At 45.6% G+C, this 24,369-nt stretch overlaps 1 protein-coding gene across 2 annotated transcripts; it reads left to right on the top strand.

The window, feature by feature from the left end:
• Window positions 1–4,460: 4,460 nt before the first annotated feature.
• On the top strand, window positions 4,461–23,571 carry UTP14A (UTP14A small subunit processome component). 2 transcript variants are annotated; one of them, XM_060086715.1, is made up of 15 exons: window positions 4,461–4,545; window positions 5,600–5,678; window positions 6,831–6,901; window positions 7,392–7,456; window positions 9,568–9,710; window positions 10,015–10,170; window positions 15,280–15,399; window positions 15,498–15,592; window positions 16,203–16,326; window positions 16,408–16,485; window positions 17,353–17,743; window positions 19,546–19,952; window positions 20,708–20,898; window positions 21,028–21,127; window positions 23,136–23,571. In XM_060086715.1, exons 1-15 carry the CDS (start codon window positions 4,520–4,522, stop codon window positions 23,406–23,408), a joined length of 2,319 nt encoding a protein of 772 aa, XP_059942698.1. In that variant the 5' UTR covers window positions 4,461–4,519; the 3' UTR covers window positions 23,409–23,571. The 2 variants fall into 2 exon arrangements, with proteins under 2 accessions (XP_059942698.1, XP_059942699.1); XM_060086716.1 differs by having other exon boundaries at window positions 4,471–4,545; window positions 5,603–5,678.
• Window positions 23,572–24,369: the final 798 nt, after the last annotated feature.

Here is a 24,369-nt window from a genome sequence, read left to right as displayed (position 1 = left end):
ATTGTCGTGGTGGCTGCACAACTGTGTAAATATACTAAAAACCATTGAATTATACACTTAAAAACAACAACAACAAAAAGAAGAAATGAATTACTGATATACAGAATAATCTGAGTGAATCTGCAGTGAAAAATATAATCCCAAGAAGTTGCATCCTGTATGATTCTATTTATATAACATCCTTGAAATGACAAAATTATATCAATGGGGAGATTAGTGATTGACAGGAGTTAATGAGGAGGCAGGGCTGGGAGGAAGGTGGGTGTGCTGTAAAAGGGCAACATGACTGATCCTTGTGGTGATGAAATTTTTCTGTACCTTGACTATATCAATATCAATATCCTGGCTGTAATATTGTATTAGAGTTTTGCAAGATGTTACCATTAGGGTAAACCGGGTAAAGGATACACAGGATCTCTGTATTATTTCTTACAATTGTATGTCAATCTATAGTTATCTCAAAATTAAAAGTTTAATTTAAAAAAGAACAAAATGGCATAATGGATATAAAAGCACCATCTTAGTTTGCTCAGGCTGCTGTAACAAAAGATCACAGACTAGGTGGCTTATTAACAACTGAAATCTATTTCTGGTGGTTCTGAAAGCTGGTAGTGCAAGATCAAGGTACCATCATGGTTAGGTGAGAGCCCTCTTCCTGGTTCATGGCCAGCACCTTATTGCTATGTCTTCACATTGTGGAAGGCGGCAAGGGAGCTCTCTGGGGTGTCTTTTATAAGGGCACTAATCCCATTCATGAAGGCTCCACCCTCATGACCCAATCACCTCCCAAAGGTCCCATCTCCAAATACCATCATATCGGGGATTAGGATTTCAACATATGAATTTGGGGGGACACAAGCATTCAGACCATAGCAAGTACTCTGTAAATTCTAAAGTTATGTAAAATAATTATAATTATGCAATTTTATGAGAATGAATAGCATGGACTATCATGACTTCATTCACTAATTCAAAAAACACTTATTGAGCCCCTACTATATTCAAGGAGTAGGTTAGATGCTGCAGGGCATACATCATGAATTTATAATAAAATCACAATTGTTGCCATGTTGCAAGTTTTGGCTGAGCCTAGGTCCTTTTTGTGAAATGTAACCCAGTTGAAATATAAACATACTTGTGTGGGGGGGGATATATTTTTATTTTACTGATAATCACTAATAGCTCTAATCAAGATCAAGGGTTCTTATGGGAGTTCCCTGGTGGTCTAGTGGTTGGGGTTCAGTGTTTTCACTGCCATGGCCCGCGTTCAATCCCTGGTTGGGGAACTGAGATCCCGCAAGCTGCATGGTGGTCCTTTGCCCAGAACACTAATCCCCAGTTCCCCCCAGTGCTGGCTCCTTCTCCTCCTTTAGGTCTCAGCTGTTCCATAATTCTGCATAAGAGGGAAATGGGGCAGCAACCTAGTTAGAGCTAGGAAGGGGGAGTACCTAGGGGACTTGTCTTAAAGCTGCATTTGCATAGCATACACACTGTCTATACTTAGATTAAGTATAAATCAATAAAACATGTCAATGTTTTCTTAAAATGTTTTTATTCATACTTTATATAAGATTAAGAGAGCATCATCTGCCCATAAAAATATAATTAGAATTGCCGTGGGGGCAGGGGCAAGCAATTCCAACAGGTTGAAGAAGTAGACAGGACAAAAGAGTTTTTTCATTTTTTCTTGAAAGTGATTAGGGTCTATTTGCTTCATTTAACTAGGGGAATGACATGGTCCAACTTATGTGATTGGATGAAGAGAGACTAAAGACTGAAAAGCCCTAAAAAATAATTAGTAGAGCTAATATCTATTGAGCATTTTAATGTGACAGGTATTATACTAAGGGCTTGCCCTTTATTCTAGTGCTTTATGCATAGTAATTCATTTAGCCCTCACAACTATCCAATGTATTATTATAATTCCCATTTTAAAGATGAGGAAACAAAGGCATAGAGAGGTTAAGTAAACAATTACAAAGCTAGGAACTTCCCTGGTGGCGCAGTGGTTAAGAATCCACCTGCCAGTGCAGGGGACACGGGTTCGAGCCCTGGTCCAGGCAGATTCCACACGCCGCGGAGGAACTAAGCGTATGCACCACAACTACTGAGCCTACGCTCTAGAGGCCGTGAACCACAACTACTGAGCCTGAGTGCCACAACTACTGAAGTTCACGCGCCTGGAGCCCGTGCTCTGCAGCAAGAGAAGCCACCCAATGAGAAGCGCGGGAACCGCAACAAAGAGTAGCCCCTGCTCACCGCAACTAGAGAAAAGCCCGCCGGCGGCAATAAAGACCCAAGGCAGCCAAAAATAAAAATCAATAAACTTAAAAAAAAAGAATTACAAAGCTAGTAAGCAGCAGAGATATGATTCATACCCAGAGAGTCCAGTTCAAAACCCATGCTCTTTAACAATATGCTTTTTTTAAAAAAATATTTATTTTATTTATGGCTGTGTTGGGTCTTCATTGCTGCACGCAGGCTTCCTCTAGTTGTTACTCTTCATTGCAGTGCGTGGGCTTCTCATTGTGGTGGCTTCTCTTTGTTGCAGAGCACAGGCACTAGGCGCCTGGGCTTCAGTAGTTGTGGCACAAGGGCTCAGTAGTTGTGGCTCGTGGGCTCTAGAGCGCAGGCTCAGTAGTTGTGGCACACGGGCTTTGTTGCTCTGTGGCATGTGGGATCTTCCTGGACCAGGGCTCGAAACCATGTCCCCTGCATTGGCAGGCAGATTCTTAACCACCGTGCCACCAGGGAAGCCCCATCAATATGCTTTAATGTTCCCCTTTTCTATAATAGATTATGGCAATGCCACCGGCTTGAAATTGTAAGGGTCTGATACCACAGCAATAATGACAGAAAGGTAGGGAGGTATGTGAGATTTAGGAAGTAGAACCAACAATGTGAGGGAATCACTGTAAAGCATAAAGGAGAGAGGAATCTAAGATGACTCAGACTTCTGACTTGACTAACTGGGTAGTTGATGGTGCCAGTCCCAGAAATGGGAAATACGGAATTCTGATAGAAAAGATAGAAATCACTGACCACTTCACAGTTGACGTGCCAGTGGGATAAAAAGGAACACCAGAAGGCAATCCGAGATACTAGTCTGGAGTTCAAGAAAGAGATCTGGGCTAGAGATATAGATTTTTGGAACCCTGATACAAGTGTTAAAGGCTTAGGAAGAGCACATGGGATAAACAAAGAGCACTGAGTACAGAACCTAGAGAACATCATCATTTAGGGAGTAAGCACAGAAGTCTCCAGCAGTGAAGACGTTGGAAGATGGTCATAAAGCTAAGATACCAGGAGAGTGGTGTCATGGAAGCCCAGGATGGAGTTTCAACCACGACAAAATTGTCTTTAATCGCACTAGAAAGTAGACTCTATAAAGCCATGGAACATGTCTGTTTCATTCACCAATGTATCCCCACTGCCGAGAGGCCTGGCACATAGTAGATGGTCAAAGACATTCCCTGAATATGACTAAGAAGACAAACCAACAGTATCGAATACCACAGAGTTCTGAGAAGAAAAAGACTGAGAAGTGTCCGTTTTATTTAGCAACCTTGGGTGTCACTGATGATCTTGTCCAGAGTAGTTTCAGTGGAATGGTGGGGCGAAAGCAAAATGGGAGTGGCTTCGAAGAATAAATGCCAAGAATGTTTTCGTGTATTACTTTTCTACATTTTTTTAATTAAAGGAAAATTCATTTATTAAGCAGGAAAATAAAACATGGTTTACTGTTGCAGAATTTGAAAAATCAATGCTATCACTTTTAGATTGTCCAATAATTTCCTTTGCAACTAGTAATTTTTCAAATATAGCTATAAAATAGTTTTGCTATTACCACCAAATGTTTAAATGGAGGCTAGCAAATCATTTTCTTACCTCAACAGTTAAAGGGCATTTGTGTAAAAAATTCTTAAAAGTTGATGGGAGATGAGGAAATTGCAGCCACTGACACAGCCCATTCTTGGATGAAACTTTGTTACGTAGGGAAGTAGGAACCCAGAGCTGCAATTACAAAGGGGCGCGAGGTGAAAGGGGATTTTGTCCATGGGCGGATCGCAAAGGCCTAGCACGATGCTGGCCACTTCCCGGGCGGTCAATAAAGCCTCGAGCTGGCTGGCAGCAGGCTCGCAGAACGCTGTCGATCACGGACAGACGCAGGAAGCTCTGCCCGGTTCCCAACAGCGCAGCACCCTCCCGCTAAGCTCACCCACCTGCGCCGCGAGGGAACCCGGGGGGCCAGGAGGACGGACGCTGGCGCGCCAGAGAGCTGAGGGGTGGGTGGGGTAAGCAAAGCGCCGTCCGCTGACAAGATTTTATCTCCAGTCTCTCGGTTCCCAGCGGAACCCTCCCGAAGCGGCTCCAGTTTCTGGCATGCCTCGGGGCGGGCCGGAAGTGACGCACCTTGTCGCGCGTGATTGACGGAAGCAGAAATTGCTTTGCGGCCGGCACGGAAATTGCTTTCCTTTCGGCTTCCGCTCCTGGCCCATGTGAGATACAGGCTGGGGAGATGACCTCGAGTCGGGCTGCGGAGAGGTGAGGGGTAGTGGACGGGAAGAGAGGTGTGGGTTTCGTTGCGGGTCGGGTTCCCGGGCTTTTGAGAAATGGAGTCGGCCTTTTAGCTGGCGTCGGTTGTTCCCCTCCCAAGACTTCGCCATTCGTTACCATTTCCATGATCCATCCTTTAAAGCCCTTTTAATTTAATTTAATTCGCTCCCTCCACTCCCCGGCTTTTTAGTCTCATCCCTGTTGGTCCTGATGCAGCCTGTCCGTCACCTGCTAAGTTAACGTGTTGCACTTTCCTCATCACGTGACTCCTTTTTCTGCCGCTGCTGGGGAGCATTTCAACCCTCCGTTCAGACAGTGACTGCGTTATAAACTCCTCTTATCTTGGAAACCTTCGCTCATTGGAGTCATCCACGACATTTTCTGTGACGTTTCATGCCTCCCGCCGGGGGAACTAAATATAATCTGTTTAGTAATGGGTACCTAGCGGAGTTTGACATATACCGTTAGATAATGGTAGACTCTATAATTTGTTTCTGGGTACCAGTCTCCTAAGTTAAGCACCTACTTTGCCGAGCAAGCTCCAGCTGTTTTCTTCCAATTCCCCGTTTCCCTATTCCTGAGAACAAGTGATCAAGATGTCACTTTTAAGTAAGCTTGCACCTTTACAGGTATCTTCCATGTGGAGGATTTAGAAATGTTGATTGTGATATTGCCTCGCCTCAAGGGCTAGCAACAGCGTCTTCTGCCACCTTACCTAGGGTCTGACATTTTGACAGCCTACCAGAGGTCAGTGGGAAATGGAGTGCCAATCAGTCACTGAAGGGTGTTAGATCTTTTTCATTTTCATGCAGTTCTGTATGGGTATTACTAACCAGTGCTCACCTCTTGCAGGTGATGCCTGCCTTATGCAGTCTAAATTTTATGTCTTGACAAATTTCCAAAGATGCTCACGCTGCTTGGTTTGCACCTCTTCCAGGGGATAGGACTGTTCTGTACTAAGAACTGCAGTTACGTTTTAGAGATCATTTCAATATAAGAAAAATTGTTTCAAGTGATAATATTTCTCTTTTATCTCCTTTAGCAGCCTTCTGGCTTTAAACCAACAGGAAGAACTAGAGGATTTGCCAAGAGAGTACCCTCTGAGCACCAGTGAAGATGAGGTGGGTGACACCCACTAAACCGCCTTCTCCAGTTTCCCTTCTGTCTCAAAATTAGGGTAGATGCCACATTTTCTGGAAAGAAAAGGGGTGACAACATTGTTTATACTTGCTCAGGTCTCACAAATAAATTAGTTACAGGTTTCCACCACTACCCAAATTAGAGTGTTCCTACGAAACTGTTCATAAGCTAAAATGGCATAAAGCAAAGAAGCTATTACCTTAGGACACATCTTGCTAATGGAAACACAAAATAAATCAAGATAAAGCATAGGTGCTCATAGACAATTCAAAGCTATGACAACTTGATGCTGAGATGCTAAGTGTAGTTTCCCGGGAAGGGGCTTGGTGGTGCCACTCTGAGTATGTGCTGCCTCTATAACAACTCACTGCAAAACAAATGCTAGACGCTATTTTCATTTTAAGGCTTTTTGTTTGTTTTTATAAAAGCAAAAATCCTCTTCAGATTTTGTTCAGTTACCAAAGCAGGTACCAATGTAGGTCTTTTGTGAAAGTGAAGCGGCGTAAAGCAAAGCAGACTTTCAAAAAGCAGAGGATACCTGTATTTAGTGTTTCATGTATATGATATTGTATTAAGTGCTATGGGAATTCCAAGATTGTATATAAGATACATTGTCCTCAGGTTGCTTAAGTTGAGTATATAAGACCAAAACACATGGTATTATATGATTTCCCAAGTTTGGATTTCCATAGAGGGTTATTTGATTATCTGACTGAAATATACATATGCATAATTAAGCTGGGTCTCCAACAGCTGCTATAGGAATTCCAGCTCTTTATTCTCTGGACAAAACTACTTAAATTGGTTTTTTTATGTCAGTTTCTGTGTCAGATCACACTATATATTCTATACAGAAACATTATTCTCATGGCACTTTTCTTCTCAAAACAAGTTAAGACAGAGGCATGGCATTAGCTCCTGGTTACTAAGGCTCTATGTTCCTTACAATGAGGGACTTTGGCTTATTGAAGCATTTCTTTCCATTTGAGCTAGAATGCCTGCACACCAGACCTCATGTGATTCACAAGTTCTCCACTGACCAAAAGAATGAGAGATTTTACATGGGCCTCAATTGCCATACTGTCTTTTCCCTCCCCTCATCATTCTGATGGTTTTTCCTTTTCTGTTTCCAGGGGGACAGTGACGGAGAAAGAAAGCATCAAAAGCTTCTGGAAGCAATCAGTTCACTTGATGGGAAGAATAGGTAACATTCCCTTCAATTTGGACAGGTTATAACTAGCTGATTCCATGAGACTTATCTGCAGCTAACATTTATTGAGTGCCTAAGACAATGAAGATACAATTGTCAGAGCATGTACTTTGGAGACTGTAGGCAAGTTTTTTATCCTCTCTGCATGTCAGTTTCTTCAACTAGAAAATAAGATTGACATGTCCCAAAGTCACTCAGCTCATAAGTGACATATCTAGTATTCAAATCCAGATATGTTTGAATTCAAGTCCAGTACCTTTTTCACTATGCCTACCTTGCATTGCCTATGTTTTTGAGGGGCTGAGCCTACATTAAGAGATGGTTAGACTACCATGTCCAGCTTAGGAACAGATTTCCTGGTTGCTTTGTGACAAAACCTGATTCTACAATAGAAATGAAACCGAAGCATTGTTTGAAGAGAGAAGTGTTTGTTCCCCAGCAAAATGTATCCATTCTTTCTGTATTCTGTTTTGCTTAATTTCAGGCGGAAATTGGCTGAGAGATCTGAGGCTAGTCTGAAGGTGTCAGAGTTCAGTGTCAGTTCTGAGGGTAAGTTAACCAAAGGAAATTATCTGCATGGAACTTGTGGAGTTCCAAAAGCATAATGGTCACTTCCCAGCTGTTTTTTGTTTGTTTGTTTGTTTGTTTGCGGTACACAGGCCTCTCACTGTTGTGGCCTCTCCCGTTGCGGAGCACAGGCTCTGGACGCACAGGCTCAGCGGCCATGGCTCACGGGCCCAGCTGCTCCGTGGCATGTGGGACCCTCCCGGACCGTGGCACGAACCCATGTCCCCTGCATCGGCAGGCGGACTCTCAGCCACTGCGCCACCAGGGAAGCCCCCAGCTGTTTTTGATGTGGTTAATGAATCATACCATAAACACTACCATGTGAGGGGGTGAAGAAGGGTAGTCAGATGCTCTTGAATTTCTTCCATTTCTAGAAGAAAGTCAAAAGGCCACAGTCAAGGTCTCCCACTGAGCTTGATAAGCTACTTCTAGGATAGAGGGACGTGAATGAAGACAGCTGCCTCTCACGAGCTTAGTCATGTCCCTGATTTCATTTTTATTTGAGTTCTCACAGTGCATTGAGTTCGGAAAGGCAGATAATCTCTCCTCTACTGCTGGAGCTCAGAGAAGTCAAGTTACCTACTCAAGGACCTTCACCTAGTACAGTGTTTCTCAAACTTTTTTCTTTATTGCTCCCCTGAGGAGCCTTTTTAGACATTTATTTTCCTCACTTCCTCCCTCCATCCTCGCCTATTCTGCCACCAGGAATAAGATTTTCTTAGATAAGGCTGAGCTTTGGAGGGACACAAAACTAATACAGTCAGCCCTCTGTAACTGTGGGTTCTACATCTGTGGGTTCAACCAATGTGGATTGAAATTTTAAATTTCAAAATATTCCAAAAAGCAAAACTTGAGTTTATTCCGCATACCAGCAACTATTTATATTGAATTTACTTTGTATTAGGTATTGTAAGTAATCTAGAGATGATTTAAAATATATGGGAAGATGTGTATGGGTTATGTGCAAATATCAGTGCTGTGCCATTTTATACAAAGGACTTGAGCATCCTTGGATTTCTGTATTCTTGGTGGGTCCTGGAACCAGTCCCCTGCACATGGATGCCAAGGGGTGGCTGTATCTAAGTGTTTCATTTTTGTTTTTGTTTTTTTACCCCTGCCCACCGAAGAACCAGTTTTTACCCCTGGATGGGGGAATGATATCACCCCGATTGAGAATATATAATCTAGTAAATGGCAGTGTTTTAACTTCATTTTATCTTGATAACAAGTCTAGATGCCAAATCTTTTCTACCATATTCACAGCTCACACAGCTTGAATGAGTTATGTGCTTCTAGTAGCCATTAACATAACCTCCCAGAACTGGTAACAATATATTCTTCCAAGCTTATCCATTCAGCAAATACTTACTGTGCCTCTACCATATATCAGTTTCTGGGACTACAATTACGAATAAGTCGCAACTTCGTGGAGCTTACATTCTAGTGCAGGGAGACAATAAGTGAATTACAACAGGATGATGCAGTCAAGTGACTAAGTGTCTGCTTTCGGTTGGCTGGGCATGAAAAGCCTCTGCAGAGGCAAAATTTAAGCTGAGATCTGAATAACAAGAAAAGTCACCCATGCAAAGATAGGGAGCAGTATTCCAGGCGAGGGGGCAGCTAGTGCAAAGGCGCTAAGGAAGATACACGTTCAGCATGTTTGAAGAAGGCCAGTGCGGCTGGAGCATCCTCCACCTGTGGAGGACATGAGGTTGGAGAGAGAGACAGGGACCAAAGTATAATGGGGAGCCACTGGAGGATTTTCAGCAGGATCATGACATGCTATGATTTACATTTTCAAAACACTCTGGCAGCTGTGTGAAGAATGAATTGAAGTGGGTCAAGACTGGAAGCAGAAAGACCAGGTGAAAAGCAAATGACTGTTTTAAATAGTTTTCTGTCTTCCACCTTCCAGCACGTTTGGGAATGTAGGAAGGCAGTGGTGTCACTCTGGCTAGTGACTGAAGTAAGAGGACTATTCCTGCTTCCCTGCACACCTGCCTGTCTGCCAGCATTTTCTACTGAGGTCTCTCCCTATGTGATGTTGAGGTTTTGCCTCACTTGTCTGACCAGAAAGTTTGTCCTTTCTACAGGATCAGGAGAAAAGCTGGTCCTTTCAGATCTGCTTGAGCCTGTTAAAACTTCGTCCTCATTGGCTGCCGTGAAAAAGCAGCTGAATAGAGTCAAGTCAAAGAAGACTGTGGAGTTACCCCTTCACAGAGAAGAGATTGAGCGGGTGAGTCAAAGAAAGTGTGGTCCATTAAGGGGGAGAAATTGAACTGACAAGGAAAAATAGCGTAAGAAGAGAAGGGGGGATGGCCTGAAAAATGGGAGGAAGGAAAGTTGTGGTTTCCTCACCCTGGAAAAAATTAAAACTGATCTCAGGGGAAGCGTAGTCCTGAGAAGTAAGCAAGAGCTAATCTCTAGCATCCTGATTCTTTCTTAAACTAAGAAACATGGCCTCTTAGTTTCCTGCTGGTCCTTTGAGTTTGATGCTTAATTTCGTGGCTCTTTCTTTCTGTGTGCTTTGCCTGTTTCAGATCCACAGAGAAGTGGCATTCAATAAAACCTCACAAGTCCTCTCCAAATGGGATCCCGTCGTGCAGAAGAACCGGCAAGCAGAGCAGCTGGTTTTTCCCCTGAGCAAGCAGCAGTCCATCTTTGCTCCCATCGAACATGTGGTCAGTGGCTGGAAGGTAAGTGCGACACGAGGATAGCACACCTTGGAAGGTGAGATTGCGCCGCGTGGACATTGCAGAGCCTGCAGTTGGTCTTGTTGGACACATTAAGCCGAAATGGCAGCTGCAGTCATGTTAGTTGAGCGGTTAGAAAGGGAGGGGGCGGGGGAGCAAGATTCGTAGCCAGTTGCCGTAGCTCTGTCATCGCCCTTCCTCAGCTTGGATTGTCCACTACATGGTTATTTGCATGTTTTTGTGTGACCACATCGGATTGCCAATAGAGAAGGAACATAATGATGTTTTCTTTTTCACACACTGTATTTTTTTAAAAAAGCTTTTAAGGGCTTCCCTGGTGGCGCAATGGTTGAGAGTCTGCCTGCCGATGCAGGGGACACGGGTTCGTGCTCCAGTCTGGGAAGATCCCACATGCCGCGGAGCGGCTGGGCCCGTGAGCCATGGCCGCTGAGCCTGCGCATCTGGAGCCTGTGCTCCGCAACGGGACAGGCCACAACAGTGAGAGGCCCGCGTAACGCAAAAAAAAAAAAAAAAAAAAAAAAGTTGGGCTTCCCTGGTGGCGCAGTGGTTGAGAGTCTGCCTGCCGATGCAGGAGACATGGGTTCGTGCCCCGGTCCGGGAAGATCCCACATGCCGTGGAGCGGCTGGACCCGTGAGCCATGGCCGCTGAGCCTGTGCTCCGCAATGGGAGAGGCCACAACAGTGAGAGGCCCGCATACCGCAAAAAAAAAAAAAAAGTTAGTAATCCTGTGTCGGTCCCTAAAGTTTCAATTTTTAGTCTGAACAACTTCAGAACAGCTAGCCTTTCTTTTCCAGTACATCATTGGTTATGCAGTCTGTAATGCGGTGTTCTGTCTTTAGTAGAAAAATAGTCCAAAACGTCAGTGCCCAAACCATGGATAGATGGCTTTTCTGCTTTCTATAAATCCAAAAATGGTGTCCTATGTGTCAGGAAGTTGAGATAATTAAAGATCATCAAAGTAAACATGGCTTGCCACCATAGCTAGAAATTGAGCAAGTCATTGCTTATTACGGGGATAAGCTCTGTTTTGGATACTGTTGCTGAAGTCACCAGCATTCTCTTTCTAGGACGCTTCCTTTTCCACATGAAAAAGAGACCAGGTTTAAAGTGTGGCTGCAGGATGGAAGGGAGACTTTAAGGAAAAAATTGAGGTAATACAATTTGCAGGATTCAAAAATAAGTATAGAAAATACTTAGAGAAAAGTCTGACCCCACCCTTGTCCCCCCATCTGCTCATTTTTACCTCCGTACTCACCCAGAGGTCACCACTTTTTTATACGTTTTTTGTTGTTGTTAACTTAAGAGTTTTATGGATATATTTATGTTTACTTCATTTTTTAAATCAAAAAAGTAGTAGTACTACTGCACACTGTTCTGCACCTTGCTTTTTCCATACGCTGGTATGATCTTAGAGATGGCAGGTGAATACCAAGTTGGTCATTAAAGATGAGATGTGGGGTGGGGGGGTGGGTTGCACTGAGAACGGCGCAGCCTCTGATCTCCAGGAACTCCCTGTGCAAGACAGAGTGGGGCCCAGATGCTGTACACAAACCTGCTGTACCATTCATTCTAAGGTTCATCTTTGAGAAATTATACCAACATGGCACAGAGAAGTCAGGGGGTCCTTTGTGGCTGGCAATGCCTTAGAGGGCAAAGCCCAAGGACTAGCAATATACTAGTATTCCTGGAGATTAAGAATCCAAAGTGTCTGCAGTTGTAGTTTTGGTCCAGCTTCCTAAAATTCCGTTTGACTCTAGCTGAGAAGAATTAAAGGGGATAATGTGTGAGAAAGCATTTGTAAACTGTAAAGTGCTAGAAATGATGTAAGGTAACTTCCCACCACTCCCTCCTTCCCTCCACTGGCAGCCGACACTAGCATTTCCCAAAGTGTTCTCCTCAAAACCTTCCTTTCTCAGTATGCCCTGGGAGTGGGACTGGGTGGGGGTTTTGGTAGGGTTCCGTTGCTAGAAATTGCCACATGGCCCCTACTGGAGATTGGCGGTCCACAGTGTATGCTGGACTTTTTTTTTAAAATAAATTTATTTATTTATTTTTATTTTTGGCTGTTGTTTGTCTTCGTTGCTGTGCATGAGCTTTCTCTAGTTGTGGCAAGCAGGGGCTACTCTTCGTTGCAGTGCACGGGCTTCTCATTGTTGTGGCCTCTCATTGTGGAGCACAGGCTCTAGGTGCGCAGGCTTCAGTAGTTGTGGCATGCGGGCTCAGTAGTTGTGGCTCACGGACTCTAGAGCACATGCTCAGTAGTTGTGGCGCACGGGCTTAGTTGCTCCGCGGCACGTGGGATCTTCCTGGGCCAGGGCTCGAACCCATGTCTCCTGCACTGGCAGGTGGATTCTTAACCACTGTGCCACCAGGGAAGCCCCTATGCTAGCCTTTTAAAGGCTATGAAAAGATAGTAAAGAAACCCCTATGACTTACTCTAACCCAGGTAGGACAGACTGATTTTATTAAAAATTGAACACATTGAATTTTAAACTTTTAAAAAATGAAGTAAATCTTGTCAGCTGCTGAGGAACATGCTTTGTGAAGAGCTGGTCTCCATTCTCTCACCTTCTTCCCCTACTGCCTTCCTGAAACTTCTCTCAGAAGGTGTTAGCAAGGGGCCTCCCAATAGCCAGATCCCAAGTCCTCTGCGTGTTCAGCCTCTTTGACACTATTAACACATCAAGTGGTTAAAACTTCTCCCTTGGCTTCTGTGACGTAGTCCTGCTGTTGTTTTCTTGTCTGTTTCTTTTGCTTTTTATCTGACTCTCCTTAGTCCTTTTTATTCTTGCCCTGTAGACATGGTACAGATCACTCTCAACTCCTTCTGAGTTCCGGGCCCATGTTCCATATGACTAGCAGGCCTCACCTGGCTCTCCCCTGTGCACCTAAACTTTTCAACAACAAAGAAAGCCTGCCATTTTCCTTCCCCAGACCCTGAAGCTCTGTACCACGACCTTCATGCTATAACTCAGTCAATGGCATAACTCCTCCCCTCAGCTGCCAGCACCCCCAGCCCATGCAGGGGGTCTAGTCCTGTAATTCTGTCTCTGTAATATCTCTCACATCCCTGGTTCCTCTCCTCATTTTCATTTGACACCTTCCATAGAACCCCTTACACAATCACCAGGATTTTTTCTCCAAAACACAAAACTGATGATCACTTTCCTGCTTAAAATCCTTCAAAAGGCTCTCCACTTACAGAATAAGACAGAAGTGCCTAGCATCTTAGCTACACTGGACAGTGCATTGTTCCCTGACATACCTTTGCTTTCCCTAGGTCTGTGTTTTTGCTTATACTCATCTATCCATTTGGCTTTTTCCACCTTGTAGAATTGTGCTTATGCCTCAAAGCCTAATTCAAAAAGTCTCTTCCTGGGGCTTCCGTGGTGGCACAGTGGTTGAGAGTCCGCCTGCTGATGCCGGGGACATGGGTTCGTGCCCCGGTCCAGGAGGATCCCACATGCCGCAGAGCGGCTGGGCCCGTGAGCCATGGCCGCTGAGCCTGCACGTCTGGAGCCTGTGCTCCGCAGCGGGAGAGGCCACGGCAATGAGAGGCCCGTGTACCACAAACAAAACAAAACAAAACAAAAAAAGTCTCTTCCTTCCCCGGGCCGCCCCACCTCGTAATCAGAATTAATTGTTCCTTCCTCTGTGATTACTCCTGTGGTCTAATATTTAACCCATTATGTTGTTAGTGGTGCATATGTTTCTTTCCTCTGAAAGGCTATGAGCTCTATGAGGACAGGAACTATCTTAATTGTGTATTCCTAGCACCCTGCACAAGTGCCTGGAATGTAGCTGCAATCAATAAGTGTTTGTAGGGCCTCCCTGGTGGCGCAAGTGGTTGAGAGTCCGCCTGCCGATGCAGGGGATACGGGTTCGTGCCCCGGTCTGGGAGGATCCCATATGCCGCGGAGCGGCTGGGCCCGTGAGCCATGGCCGCTGAGCCTGCGAGTCCGGAGCCTGCGCGTCCGGAGCCTGTGCTCCGCAACGGGGGAGGCCACAACAGTGAGAGGCCCGCATACCGCAAAAAAAAAAAAAAAAAAAAAAAAAATAAGTGTTTGTAAATTGAATTGAATTGGAGGGAGATTACAACATTGTAATATAAATCACTTTGTAGCCTGTGATTGATTACTACTGCAAATACTAAAAATGGAAGAACATGCATCTTTACTATTCAGTAGAGTAGGTTTATGGTTAGATCCATAGTGCCGTGTAACGTGTGATGATGTGTGTTTATGCATTTGTCCAGATACTTGTAAGTTTTAACACTGACCGTGATGTATATGGCCGTTGAAGAAAACCATATAAAATACGTGCATGAGGTTTGAAACTGGCTCTTGCCCCGGGCTGTCTTTGTGCCTTGCCAAAGTGGACCATGACACAATCAGCCTGATTATTTTAGCCATCCTCACAATATCAGTCAAGCAGCAAATGGGGTCTTTTGTTGACACGTAAAGTCAGTGGTTCACAGTCCATTCATTTCATCTGCATAGACACCACCTAGTATGCAAAGTTAACTGGCAACTGAGGAGTTGGAGCCAAAGTTAGAAACTGATGAGAGTTAAGTTTGAACTGTCAGGAAGCAGGCTAATTACCTGAAGGTCTTAAAAGGAGGCTGATATGGATCTGAGGTCCCTAACTTTATGTTAAGGGCATCGTGCTTCAAATATACATAACAATACAGGGACCGTTTTGTTTTGCAACTCTTAAGACTGACAATTTGGTACTGCTGTTCCTCTCTCCTGCCAGCATTGACCTTAAGGGCATCCTGCTTTGATTCTTGAGAGAATGGTATTGTTTTACATATATTGGTAATCTGAACACAGAGTGATCCCCCCCGGTAACATTAGAGAGTAGCCTCGGAGTCCCCTTGCTGAAGTTGATTTAAAATCAGAATAAAAGTTAAGGCTTTATCTACACAGCTGAACAGCGAGCCTGGAACCCCTTTCTCTTGCTGTAACAGTCAATCCTATCCAGTTTGTGATTCCAATTATAATGTCATAGAGTAGATGGTCATAGGATTGTAAAGAGGGAGACTCTAGGAGCATGATTTAAGACTTAGAGTGTTCTGTTACCTCCTTAAGGCAAGAACTCCCCTGGAGCAGGAGATTTTTAATCTCCTCCATAAGAACAAGCAGCCAGTGACAGACCCTTTGCTGACTCCCATGGAAAAGGCCTCTCTCAAAGCCATGAGCCTGGAAGAGGTAAGTGTGCTAGGCCCTTTGATCCACCCAGGCATGCTCTCTTTCTCCCAGCATTTGCCATCAAGCCCAGGGGTCACTGTAAATGTCATTCGTTACAGGTGAAGATGCGCCGAGCAGAGCTTCAAAGGGCCCGGGCCCTGCAGTCCTACTATGAGGCCAGGGCTCGAAGAGAGAAGAAAATCAAAAGCAAAAAGTAAGGAGGCCCCTGTGTACCAGCCTTGGGTTCCATGGAAGAAAGTGACGAGGAAGAGTCACGAGTCCTTAGGAGAGAACCTTGCCCATGGTGGCTGGGGTCATGTAGGAGAGGTCCCAGAGAGTAGTGACTAGCCTCTTTCTTTTTCAAACCAACCTCAGAGAGTTTTGCCTCCTTCAGCAGTACCTGCTCCTGTGGCTTTGGCTTTCCGTCTTGGTTTTGCTAAAAAGAGGGCTGTTCAATTACTTTCTCTCCCTTCTGGGACATCACAGAGTGGTTCTGCCAAATGAGCTCTTGAGTTCTATAGCTGTGGAGGCCAGCAGGGCTTCCTTCCTGCCTTTTTGCCTCTTTGGATCCTATTCTGCTCTTCCCTTGCGTTCTAGAAGCAGAGGGGACTCTTTGCTCTGCAGAGGGCTGCCCTTGGGAGCTGCAGGGACTGAGAGTCCCGCAGGGTGTCACAGGTCTCGAGCCAGCTCCCTGCAGCCAGCTAGCTCTGTGATGTCCGTTCCATTCCCCCACATAGGGAAACCCCTTGTGTGGTGGGACACTCGTATGTGGTGCCAGTGGTTCAGCTAAATCTCTTCCCCTGTACCCCTCTCTCATCCTATAGGTATCACAAACTTCTGAAGAAAGGAAAGGCCAAGCAAGCCCTAAAAGAGTTCGAGAAGCTGCGGAAGGTCAATCCTGCTGCAGCATTGGAAGAACTGGAAAAACTCGAAAAGGCCAGAATGATGGTGAGGCTGCCTCTGGCCCCCAACCCTTGAGCCAGCTTTCCCCGGAAAGCAATAAGGATCTCACTCTGCCTTTCTTTCCAGGAGCGAATGAGCCTTAAGCACCAGAACAGTGGGAAATGGGCAAAGTCAAAGGCAGTTATGGCCAAATATGACCTGGAGGTAAGAGACCATCAGGGTGAGAGACCATCCAGCCTCGTTGTTCAGCTGTGTAGATAAAGCCTTAACTTTTATTCTGATTTAAGACAACTTCAGCAAGGGGACTCTGAGGCTACTCTCTAACATTACCAGGGGGATCACTCTGTGTTCACATTACCAATATATGTAAAACAATACCATTCTCTTAAGAATCAAAGATGGAATTGGAGGAAAGAAAGGAAAATCCATAAGGATGCTAGCAGAAGCAGAGTTGGGAAAGAGCCATGAGGATGCTTGGAAAACCAGGACTCTAAAAAGGCATCAGAAAATCTCTAAGGCCGAGAGGAAAATGACTAGGAACAAGGTGGAAAGGGAGAGATGAAAGGGAAGCAGCATTGAAGGCAAGTCCAGTTAAAGGGGAGAGGAGTTGTGGGTTTTTTTTAAAACCTTGTTTCACATGGGCTTCCCTGGTGGCGCAGTGGTTGAGAGTCTGCCTGCCGATGCAGGGGACATGGGTTCTTGCCCCGGTCCGGGAGGATCCCACATGCCGCAGAGCCGCTGGGCCCGTGAGCCATGGCCGCTGGGCCTGCACGTCTGGAGCCTGTGCTCCGCAGCGGGAGGGGCCGCAGCAGCGAGAGGCCCGCGTACCACAAAACAAACAAACAAACAAACAAACCTTGTTTCACATGTTGATTCCTTGAGGACAAAGAATTTGTCTTCCGTTTTATTCCATAGCTGTTAACACAATGGTATATGTGCAGTTTGAACAGTAGGTACCAGTAAGAAATACTTAAGTCAAATTGAGAGGAGGCAGCTCTAAGAAATGGACCGAGAAAGGTGTTACTGTGGTCACTAATGACAAGGTGCTCGTGCCGTGACCCTTTCCTCCAGGCTCGCCAGGCTATGCAGGAACAATTGGCCAGGAACAAAGAGCTGATGCAGAAGATCCAGGTGGCCTCCGAGAGTGCGGAAGAAGAGGGAGGTGTGGAGGAAGAGGGTGAACCCTTTGTCCCTGACGTGGTGAATGAGGTGCAGGTAAAGGCAGACAGACCGAACCCCTGGATGTTCAGGAATCACTCAGGTGACACAAAAGAGGCTGAGGTCCAGGGGGACCCTGAAGAACTTGCAGAGCCTGCAGTCCAGGAGGCTCCTGAAAGTGAGGAAGAAGGACCAATGGTGGCGGAAGAAATTCTGTTGAAAGAATTTGAGGAAAGGCGATCACTTAGACAAAAGTCTGGGCTCAACCAGATCGCCACGCCGGTGGGCAGTCAAGAAGCAAAAGGTGAGCAGTGGTGGACCAGGGGGGAGAAGTGCCTAGTGCTGGTGCTCTTGGCAGACTGAGAGGAAAACCGGGTCCACCCACCTGTGTCACAGAGTGATTAGGCTTTAGGTACTTTCAAGAGAGTGCCCTGGGTCCCTGAGAGAAAACAGATTTGTAATGACCATTCTCCTTCAAAGGCACTTAATAAGCAGGCATCTGCATGGATCTAGAGTGTGTGTTCAGTCTTCAGAAAGACAGAAGTACACCATCCTTGAAGGAAGGGCAGGAGTTAACATCACTGGTACCCACAAGCCAGCGAGAAGTGCATGTGGTGGACTGGCAAATCTGAAAGTCGTTCACACCCACAGACACAGAGGCGTATTTTGAGACATTATGAAGTGTCTTCAAATCATCGCTGCAGTTTTCTGTCCGTAATGCTGGCTGATATGTTGACATGGGGTGTGATTTTCTTGATAGGAATGAATGACTCCACAAGGTACAGGGTAAATTAGAATTGTTATGCCATGCTCAGACTCGATTTGCATGTTATATATTAATCAGCAGCCTTAGCACCCTTGAGGCAGGTCAGAGTTCCCATTCTGGGGACAAAGCCTTATAAAGCCTGCTTAGGAAACTAACTGCCTTCAGAAATCACCTGAATCTGGACAGATTATTGGGTTCGATTATATTTCCTAGAGGAATAATGAATGCATTTACACGACAGCAAGAATCTTTTTCAGTGGCAAAAAAAAAATTTTTTTTTAGAGCTGTCATTTAGAATGTATTGGAGGACCTTTACTTCAGGTTTTCAGCTAAAGACTTCTGGGATTAATAATTGCAAGCAGTCACTTCCGAGAGGATTGCAGAAAGCAGCACCGCAGGCCGAGATGGTTCCTCCCAAGCCCCCTCAAAAGCTGCCCATCTAGTGAAATGTGTAGGACAGTTGGTTGCAGAATGAAAGGTGGATTTGGATTTCCTTGGATGATAAATAGAATGATCCCAAACCTTTGGGGAAATAGTATCCTAAAAGAGTGGGAAGGCATGGACCCCAAACAAAATTAGCAAGGAAAGTTGGTCCTTGAAAATAAACATGCATGTCCTCAGGCCAGATCTAAGTCGCTTCTTCCAATGGCTTCAAGGCCACAGCTAGAGAGCAGGATGAACTTGGGAATGGAGGCAACTTGAGTCAACGCAAAGGACAGTTGAGAAGCATGTCACGGCTGTGTTTCCCTCGGGGCTCTCAGAGACTAGCAGTATTTGCTCAGATGATGCTCATGGCTGGAAAGTGCGAGCTACTTGACTCTGCCACAGCAGATTGTGAAATGCTGCTTTAAGATAAAACAATGCTGGATACGGTTTTTACAAGTAGGAAATTACAGTGTAAATTACAAATTGGAAATCACAATTTTTTAGCAATTACAAATAATAAATGACAATGAAGTTGAATTTAGAGGCCACTGGCTAAAACAGCTCTTTTAATACAAATTTGGAATTTGGGGTGACCTTCCCAAGCAGAGTTTACTCTACGGGGAAATAAGCCACAGCTCCAGTTATACAGTGAGTCACTGGCAAAGCTGGGAATAGGACCCGGACATCTGCTTCCCAACATGCTGCTTTTAACTCCTAAACTCCATTGTCCGCGACTTGACAGGTAATGATTAGTGAACTCGCCGGGAGATCCAGCGAATGGGATCTTCTCTTACCCATTTGTCCTCGTTAGCATGTCTCCCATGGTGCCCAGCGCCCAGCGAGAGGTAAGTAGACGCTTGTTGACAAGGCAGCTCCCACCCTACTTTTCTGACAGCTTTCATTTCTTCCCCCAGATCTTAGCAGCCAGGAAGTGCTGTCTGAATTGAGGGCACTGTCTCAGAAACTCAACAGGGAGAACCATCAGTCCAGGAAGCAAGAACTGAGTTCAACGAGGACAGTTCTGGCGGTCCAGAGAGAGGAACCTGCCGGGGAGGAAGAGGAGCCTCTGTTGCTGCAGAGGCCGGAGAGAGCACGGACTCTGGACGAACTGGAGGAGCTGGGCAAAGAAGGATGTTTTCAAAACAAGGAGCTTCCCAGAGCTGCGGTAGAGGGGCAGCAGTTGGAGAGGAACCCAAGTAAGCATCTTGGTGTCCCCAAGGAGAAGAAAAGGAAGGAGCAAATGATTGATCTCCAGAACCTCCTGACCACAAGATCTCCTTCCATGAAGTCCTTGGCAGTTCCCACGACAGTAGAGGAGTTGGTGAGCAGAGCCAGGGTCGTGGGCCATTGCGGGGGGTATCAGAGCTGGTGTGGAAAGTGTCCTTCCCGCGCAAGGAATAGAATCAGTGAAGTTTTGTGCTGGGGGCACATGGCGGCAGTTAAGAGGTCTGGAATAGCATGGGCCCGGCTGGTCCCAGTGACAGTTTAGTAGATGCAAATTTGTGACTGCCGCTGAGACTCCCTCGCCTTAAATTCTGAGCCACTGAATCCTCCCTGGGGTGACTCTAAAGGCCTCAGAGGAAAGAGGGAGTCACTCAAAGCTCTGACCAGATGCCAGGCAGGACAACTCAAAGGTGAGTCAGTGAGCTGTTGACAATATTTTGCTCTACTCAGTGGGATCTCGAATGATCCGGGGGGCTCCCCGATTAAGTCACTGAAACTGCTCAAGTGAGGAGCCCTGGTGCCTGTCTTTTCAGAGATATAAGCTGGAGGACTCCCACATTCTGGCCAGGCCCACTTGGAGCTCCGCCTCCTAACACAGGCAGTTCCTTCCTCTACCCTGCAGTTTCCTTATTGAAAGTTTAAAATTGTGTCATATGATAATGAGCTAGGGATATTTACCCTAGAGAGAAGATTGGAGCTTGATTGGCTGCCGATGGGTTTGTAGTGCAAGACCTTCATTGTTCCGCACTTCCCCCTAGGGGGCGCTAAAATGTCACGACCCAGCAGTCGAGCGGTCTTGCCACGAACCTCGGCTCAGGAGGCAAGCTGTAGCTGTTGTTCGTTTCTTCCCAGGAAGATGAAGAGAGAGATCAAAGGCAGATGATAAAGGAAGCTTTTGCTGGGGATGATGTCATCAGAGACTTCTTGAAAGAGAAGAGGGAAGCTGTGGAGGCGAGTAAGCCGAAGGATGTGGACCTGACTCTGCCTGGCTGGGGCGAGTGGGGTGGTGTGGGCCTGAAGCCCAGCGCCAAGAAGAGACGCCGGTAAGAACAGGGAAGAAAGCTTGTCAGAAGGGCACCAGGTTCTCCCACTTCACCCTCATGTGTCCTCTCTGCCCTTTTGACTAAGTCCTTAATGCTCTTAGTCAGACGTCCTGCTGTTCTGCTTTCCAGGTTTCTCATTAAAGCCCCTGAGGGTCCTCCAAGGAAAGACAAGAATTTGCCAAATGTGATTCTCAATGAGAAGCGGAACATCCATGCAGTGGCTCATCAGGTGAGGGATAGAGAGCTCTTTAGCAGCCTCCTCTTTGCTACCTGGCTCTCCTGCTTGGGAGGAGCGTTCTGGTGCTCTGTGGTCAAGAGGGATGTGTGATCTTGGCCACAGAATCGGATCTATTTTTGTTTTCACTGGCTCTGAGATGAATAATTCCAAACTGACTCTGCTGTTTTAATTACTGGCTGGGAAAGTTAAAACTTAAAGGATAATCTTTGCAGCAATGGTGAGGCCCCCAAATCTGCATTTTCAGCTAGTACCCCCAGATAATGCTGATGCAAATGGGTCTCACCAAACTAAGAATTGCTATTCTGCAGGCTTGTGTTTATAGTCCAGGTAATATTCAGAGGCTATAGGTTTAAGCTGTATCTTAAGAAAAATGAAGACCAACCGGTACTTGTTCAGGACAATGAAAAGATTTTAAATTGTGTCATGTGATAATGAGCTAGGGGTGTTTACCCAAGAGAGGAGCAGATTTGAGCATGATCATGGTCTTCAAGTATAATGAAGGCTGTCGTGTGGAAGTCACATAAAGCAGAAGTTAGAGGAAAGGCAGAGTTCAAGGAAAAACTTTCTGCAGGTCAAAAGAGAGAAGGGGTTGCTCTGGGTTTGTGAGCATGTGTAAAAGGGACTTGGGAATGAGACTGGACTCGGTGACCTTTATGTTCCCTTCAGTTCTGAAAGTCTGTGGCCCTGTGATCTGTCCCCAGCCGGTTTAATATTGAAATGAGTTGTATTTTTCCTTCTGAAGCGGGAGAGGGCTATTTAATAGGTACAGAGGAGAGGAGAAAATATCATTTCAGTAATACTCTGTTGATCTTATTTTGCTGCATAAATTCAATTGTAATCCCAATTGAGGATATATAACCAGAAAATAGGCAATGAACAAGCAGTCATGGGATAAGAGGGAGAGAAAAGGGGTGCTTCACCGGGCCCGGATTCTAGGTGAAGGGCAGAGTACAGATGTCAATAAAGATCACCTTTCCCTTCCAAGAATCTTAACTATTTGTTTTTTTAATAACAGTCACAGTAAATTGACAAAGAACTTTCCAAGAATCTCCCTTGATTTTCCTCATCTTTTTAATAACCTATATACACTTCAGGTCCCAGCATGCAGTAGAATAAAGCACTTTGAGCCAAAGGGGGAAAAACGTCCCAAGACTGAATATTTTGTGCAGGTGTTTTTTTCTATTCTTTTGCTCTGGGTGACATGCACAGATCTAGCTATCAGCCCCACTAAGACCCTCCCTTAACCTAAAGAACCTGTGTCCTGCACCACCACCAGGACTGCAGGCAGTACTCAGCTTCTCTTGAGTGTTCCACTGAGTATCTCTAGAGACTACTGATTGTAACTTACCCGTTTTTCTGCTTACATCTTTTTGCTCCTCTTTGGCCATTGGGGAGGTGTTTAAAGATTATTTATGTATCTGAAGGTAGCGCTTTGGTGGAGTGAAGAAGAATCCTGGGCAAGGAAATGAGACTTGGGAAGAGCATGAAGCTAAGTGTAATAGCCTGGTAGAGTTCAGGATTCAGGAGTAAATACTTGGGTTCCATAAAACATCAATCCTGTGAATCAAGGGGAGGAAAGGAAGGGATTAAGAGCATGAAGAGGGTAGGAGAGTCACAGAGATACACCAATACTCAGATGTGTCTTGCAGTCACAGTGTTGTATGGGGAGACCCACTGGGGGCCAGCAACCCGCAGCTTCTGTAGTGTCCCTATAGCTACAGGGGCCTTGCTGGGATGGTTTTTCAATCCCTAGATTGTTGTGTAAGCCTGGGGGAAGGGAGGTTCTAATCCAAATTAGGCCCCTCTACTCCCATATGCCATCAAGCAGATTGGCACTCCTAAGGTTGGATGGGGGCATGGGGATACCTTAGCCTCTCAGAAGCTTCACTCACTGCAGCCACTGTGTAGAACTATGGCCTATGTGCTAAAACTACCTGACCAGGTGCCATTAGAGTTTACAGGCCTGGCTAATGCCACGTCACTCTGCCTTCCTTTCTAGGTGCGGATGCTTCCATATCCATTCACACACCATCAACAATTTGAAAGGACCATTCAGACCCCTATAGGATCTACATGGAACACCCAGAGGGCCTTCCAAAAGCTGACTATGCCCAAGGTTGTCACCAAGCCAGGCCATATCATTAAGCCTATAAAAGCAGAGGATGTGGGCTACCGGTCTTCCTCAAGGTCGGACCTCTCTGTCGTACAGAGAAATCCAAAACGACTCTCCATACGTCACAAAAAACAGCTGAAGAAAAACTCTGTAGATTGAGTTGCTGGAGTAGTGACACCTTGGTGCCCAGAACTGGGAGCCCTGACTGCTCCTCCATTGGCCCGGTTTTACTCCGAGCTGCAGGATGAGTTCCAAAACTGGCTTAGCACGCTGCGGGTGTAGTTAAGCCACATTTTAGAAATAAAGGCGTTTTTTAAATCTATTTAACTTGAGTGTGTTCTGTGTTGTCTCCCATTTCCTTCAAGTTAGACAAGACACCTTTGGATGCTCCCCATTGCATTTCTCCAGTCGCACTTGTCAGGGGACCTTATTTTCTTACCAAGGACTATGTTGTCCTAAGTTGGACTGGAGGGAAGTTACCCTAGCCTACAACCTTAAATCCATCACATCGGATATAACCATAAACAACCAGTTTAAAGAGTCAGGGATGGTAATTAAATACTGTATATTCTTAACCTCTGAACCTAGCAGCAGTATGCACAAATCATTCAATTGGATTCTGCTCGGGGCTGGTCCTAGGATGGTGCTGAAGCTGGGTTCAGCTTCAAGTCTAACCACTATGGTTTTCTTTTCATGTGTGAGCCTCCCGGCTTACACAGGTTGCTGTCTAGAGTAGTTGGCACTTTTACCCTTACTTTACAGATGAGGTAGATGAGCTTTCAGAAGTAAAGCTCTATACCCTTTACTTCCTAATGCAGGGCCCACTCCTCCCCATTGTTTATAGTTTATTCAAGCATTACTTTGCTACACTGGCAGTTTACGTCAGCTTCTCGGCTCTGAGGAACCTGCCTTTCTCTGGATGACGATATGTATCGAGAGGGCCCCTGCAGCCAAGATTCCTCACAAGGAATTGGAGAAACCCCTCCATTGATTCCGAAAGGACACAGCTACTGCTGCACTTCACCTCCTGCCTTGGAGATGGGTCCCCCTACTCTTTTTAGACCAAGATGGGGGTTAATTTTTGTGTGTCACAGAACACTGAGAATTTGAAGTTATGAAC

Source organism: Mesoplodon densirostris, chromosome X (genome assembly GCF_025265405.1).
Source record: "Mesoplodon densirostris isolate mMesDen1 chromosome X, mMesDen1 primary haplotype, whole genome shotgun sequence".
NCBI classification, from domain to species: domain Eukaryota; kingdom Metazoa; phylum Chordata; class Mammalia; order Artiodactyla; family Ziphiidae; genus Mesoplodon; species Mesoplodon densirostris.
The sequence above is the reverse complement of the archived record's forward strand: the minus strand, read 5'-3'. Positions and strand labels throughout refer to the sequence as shown.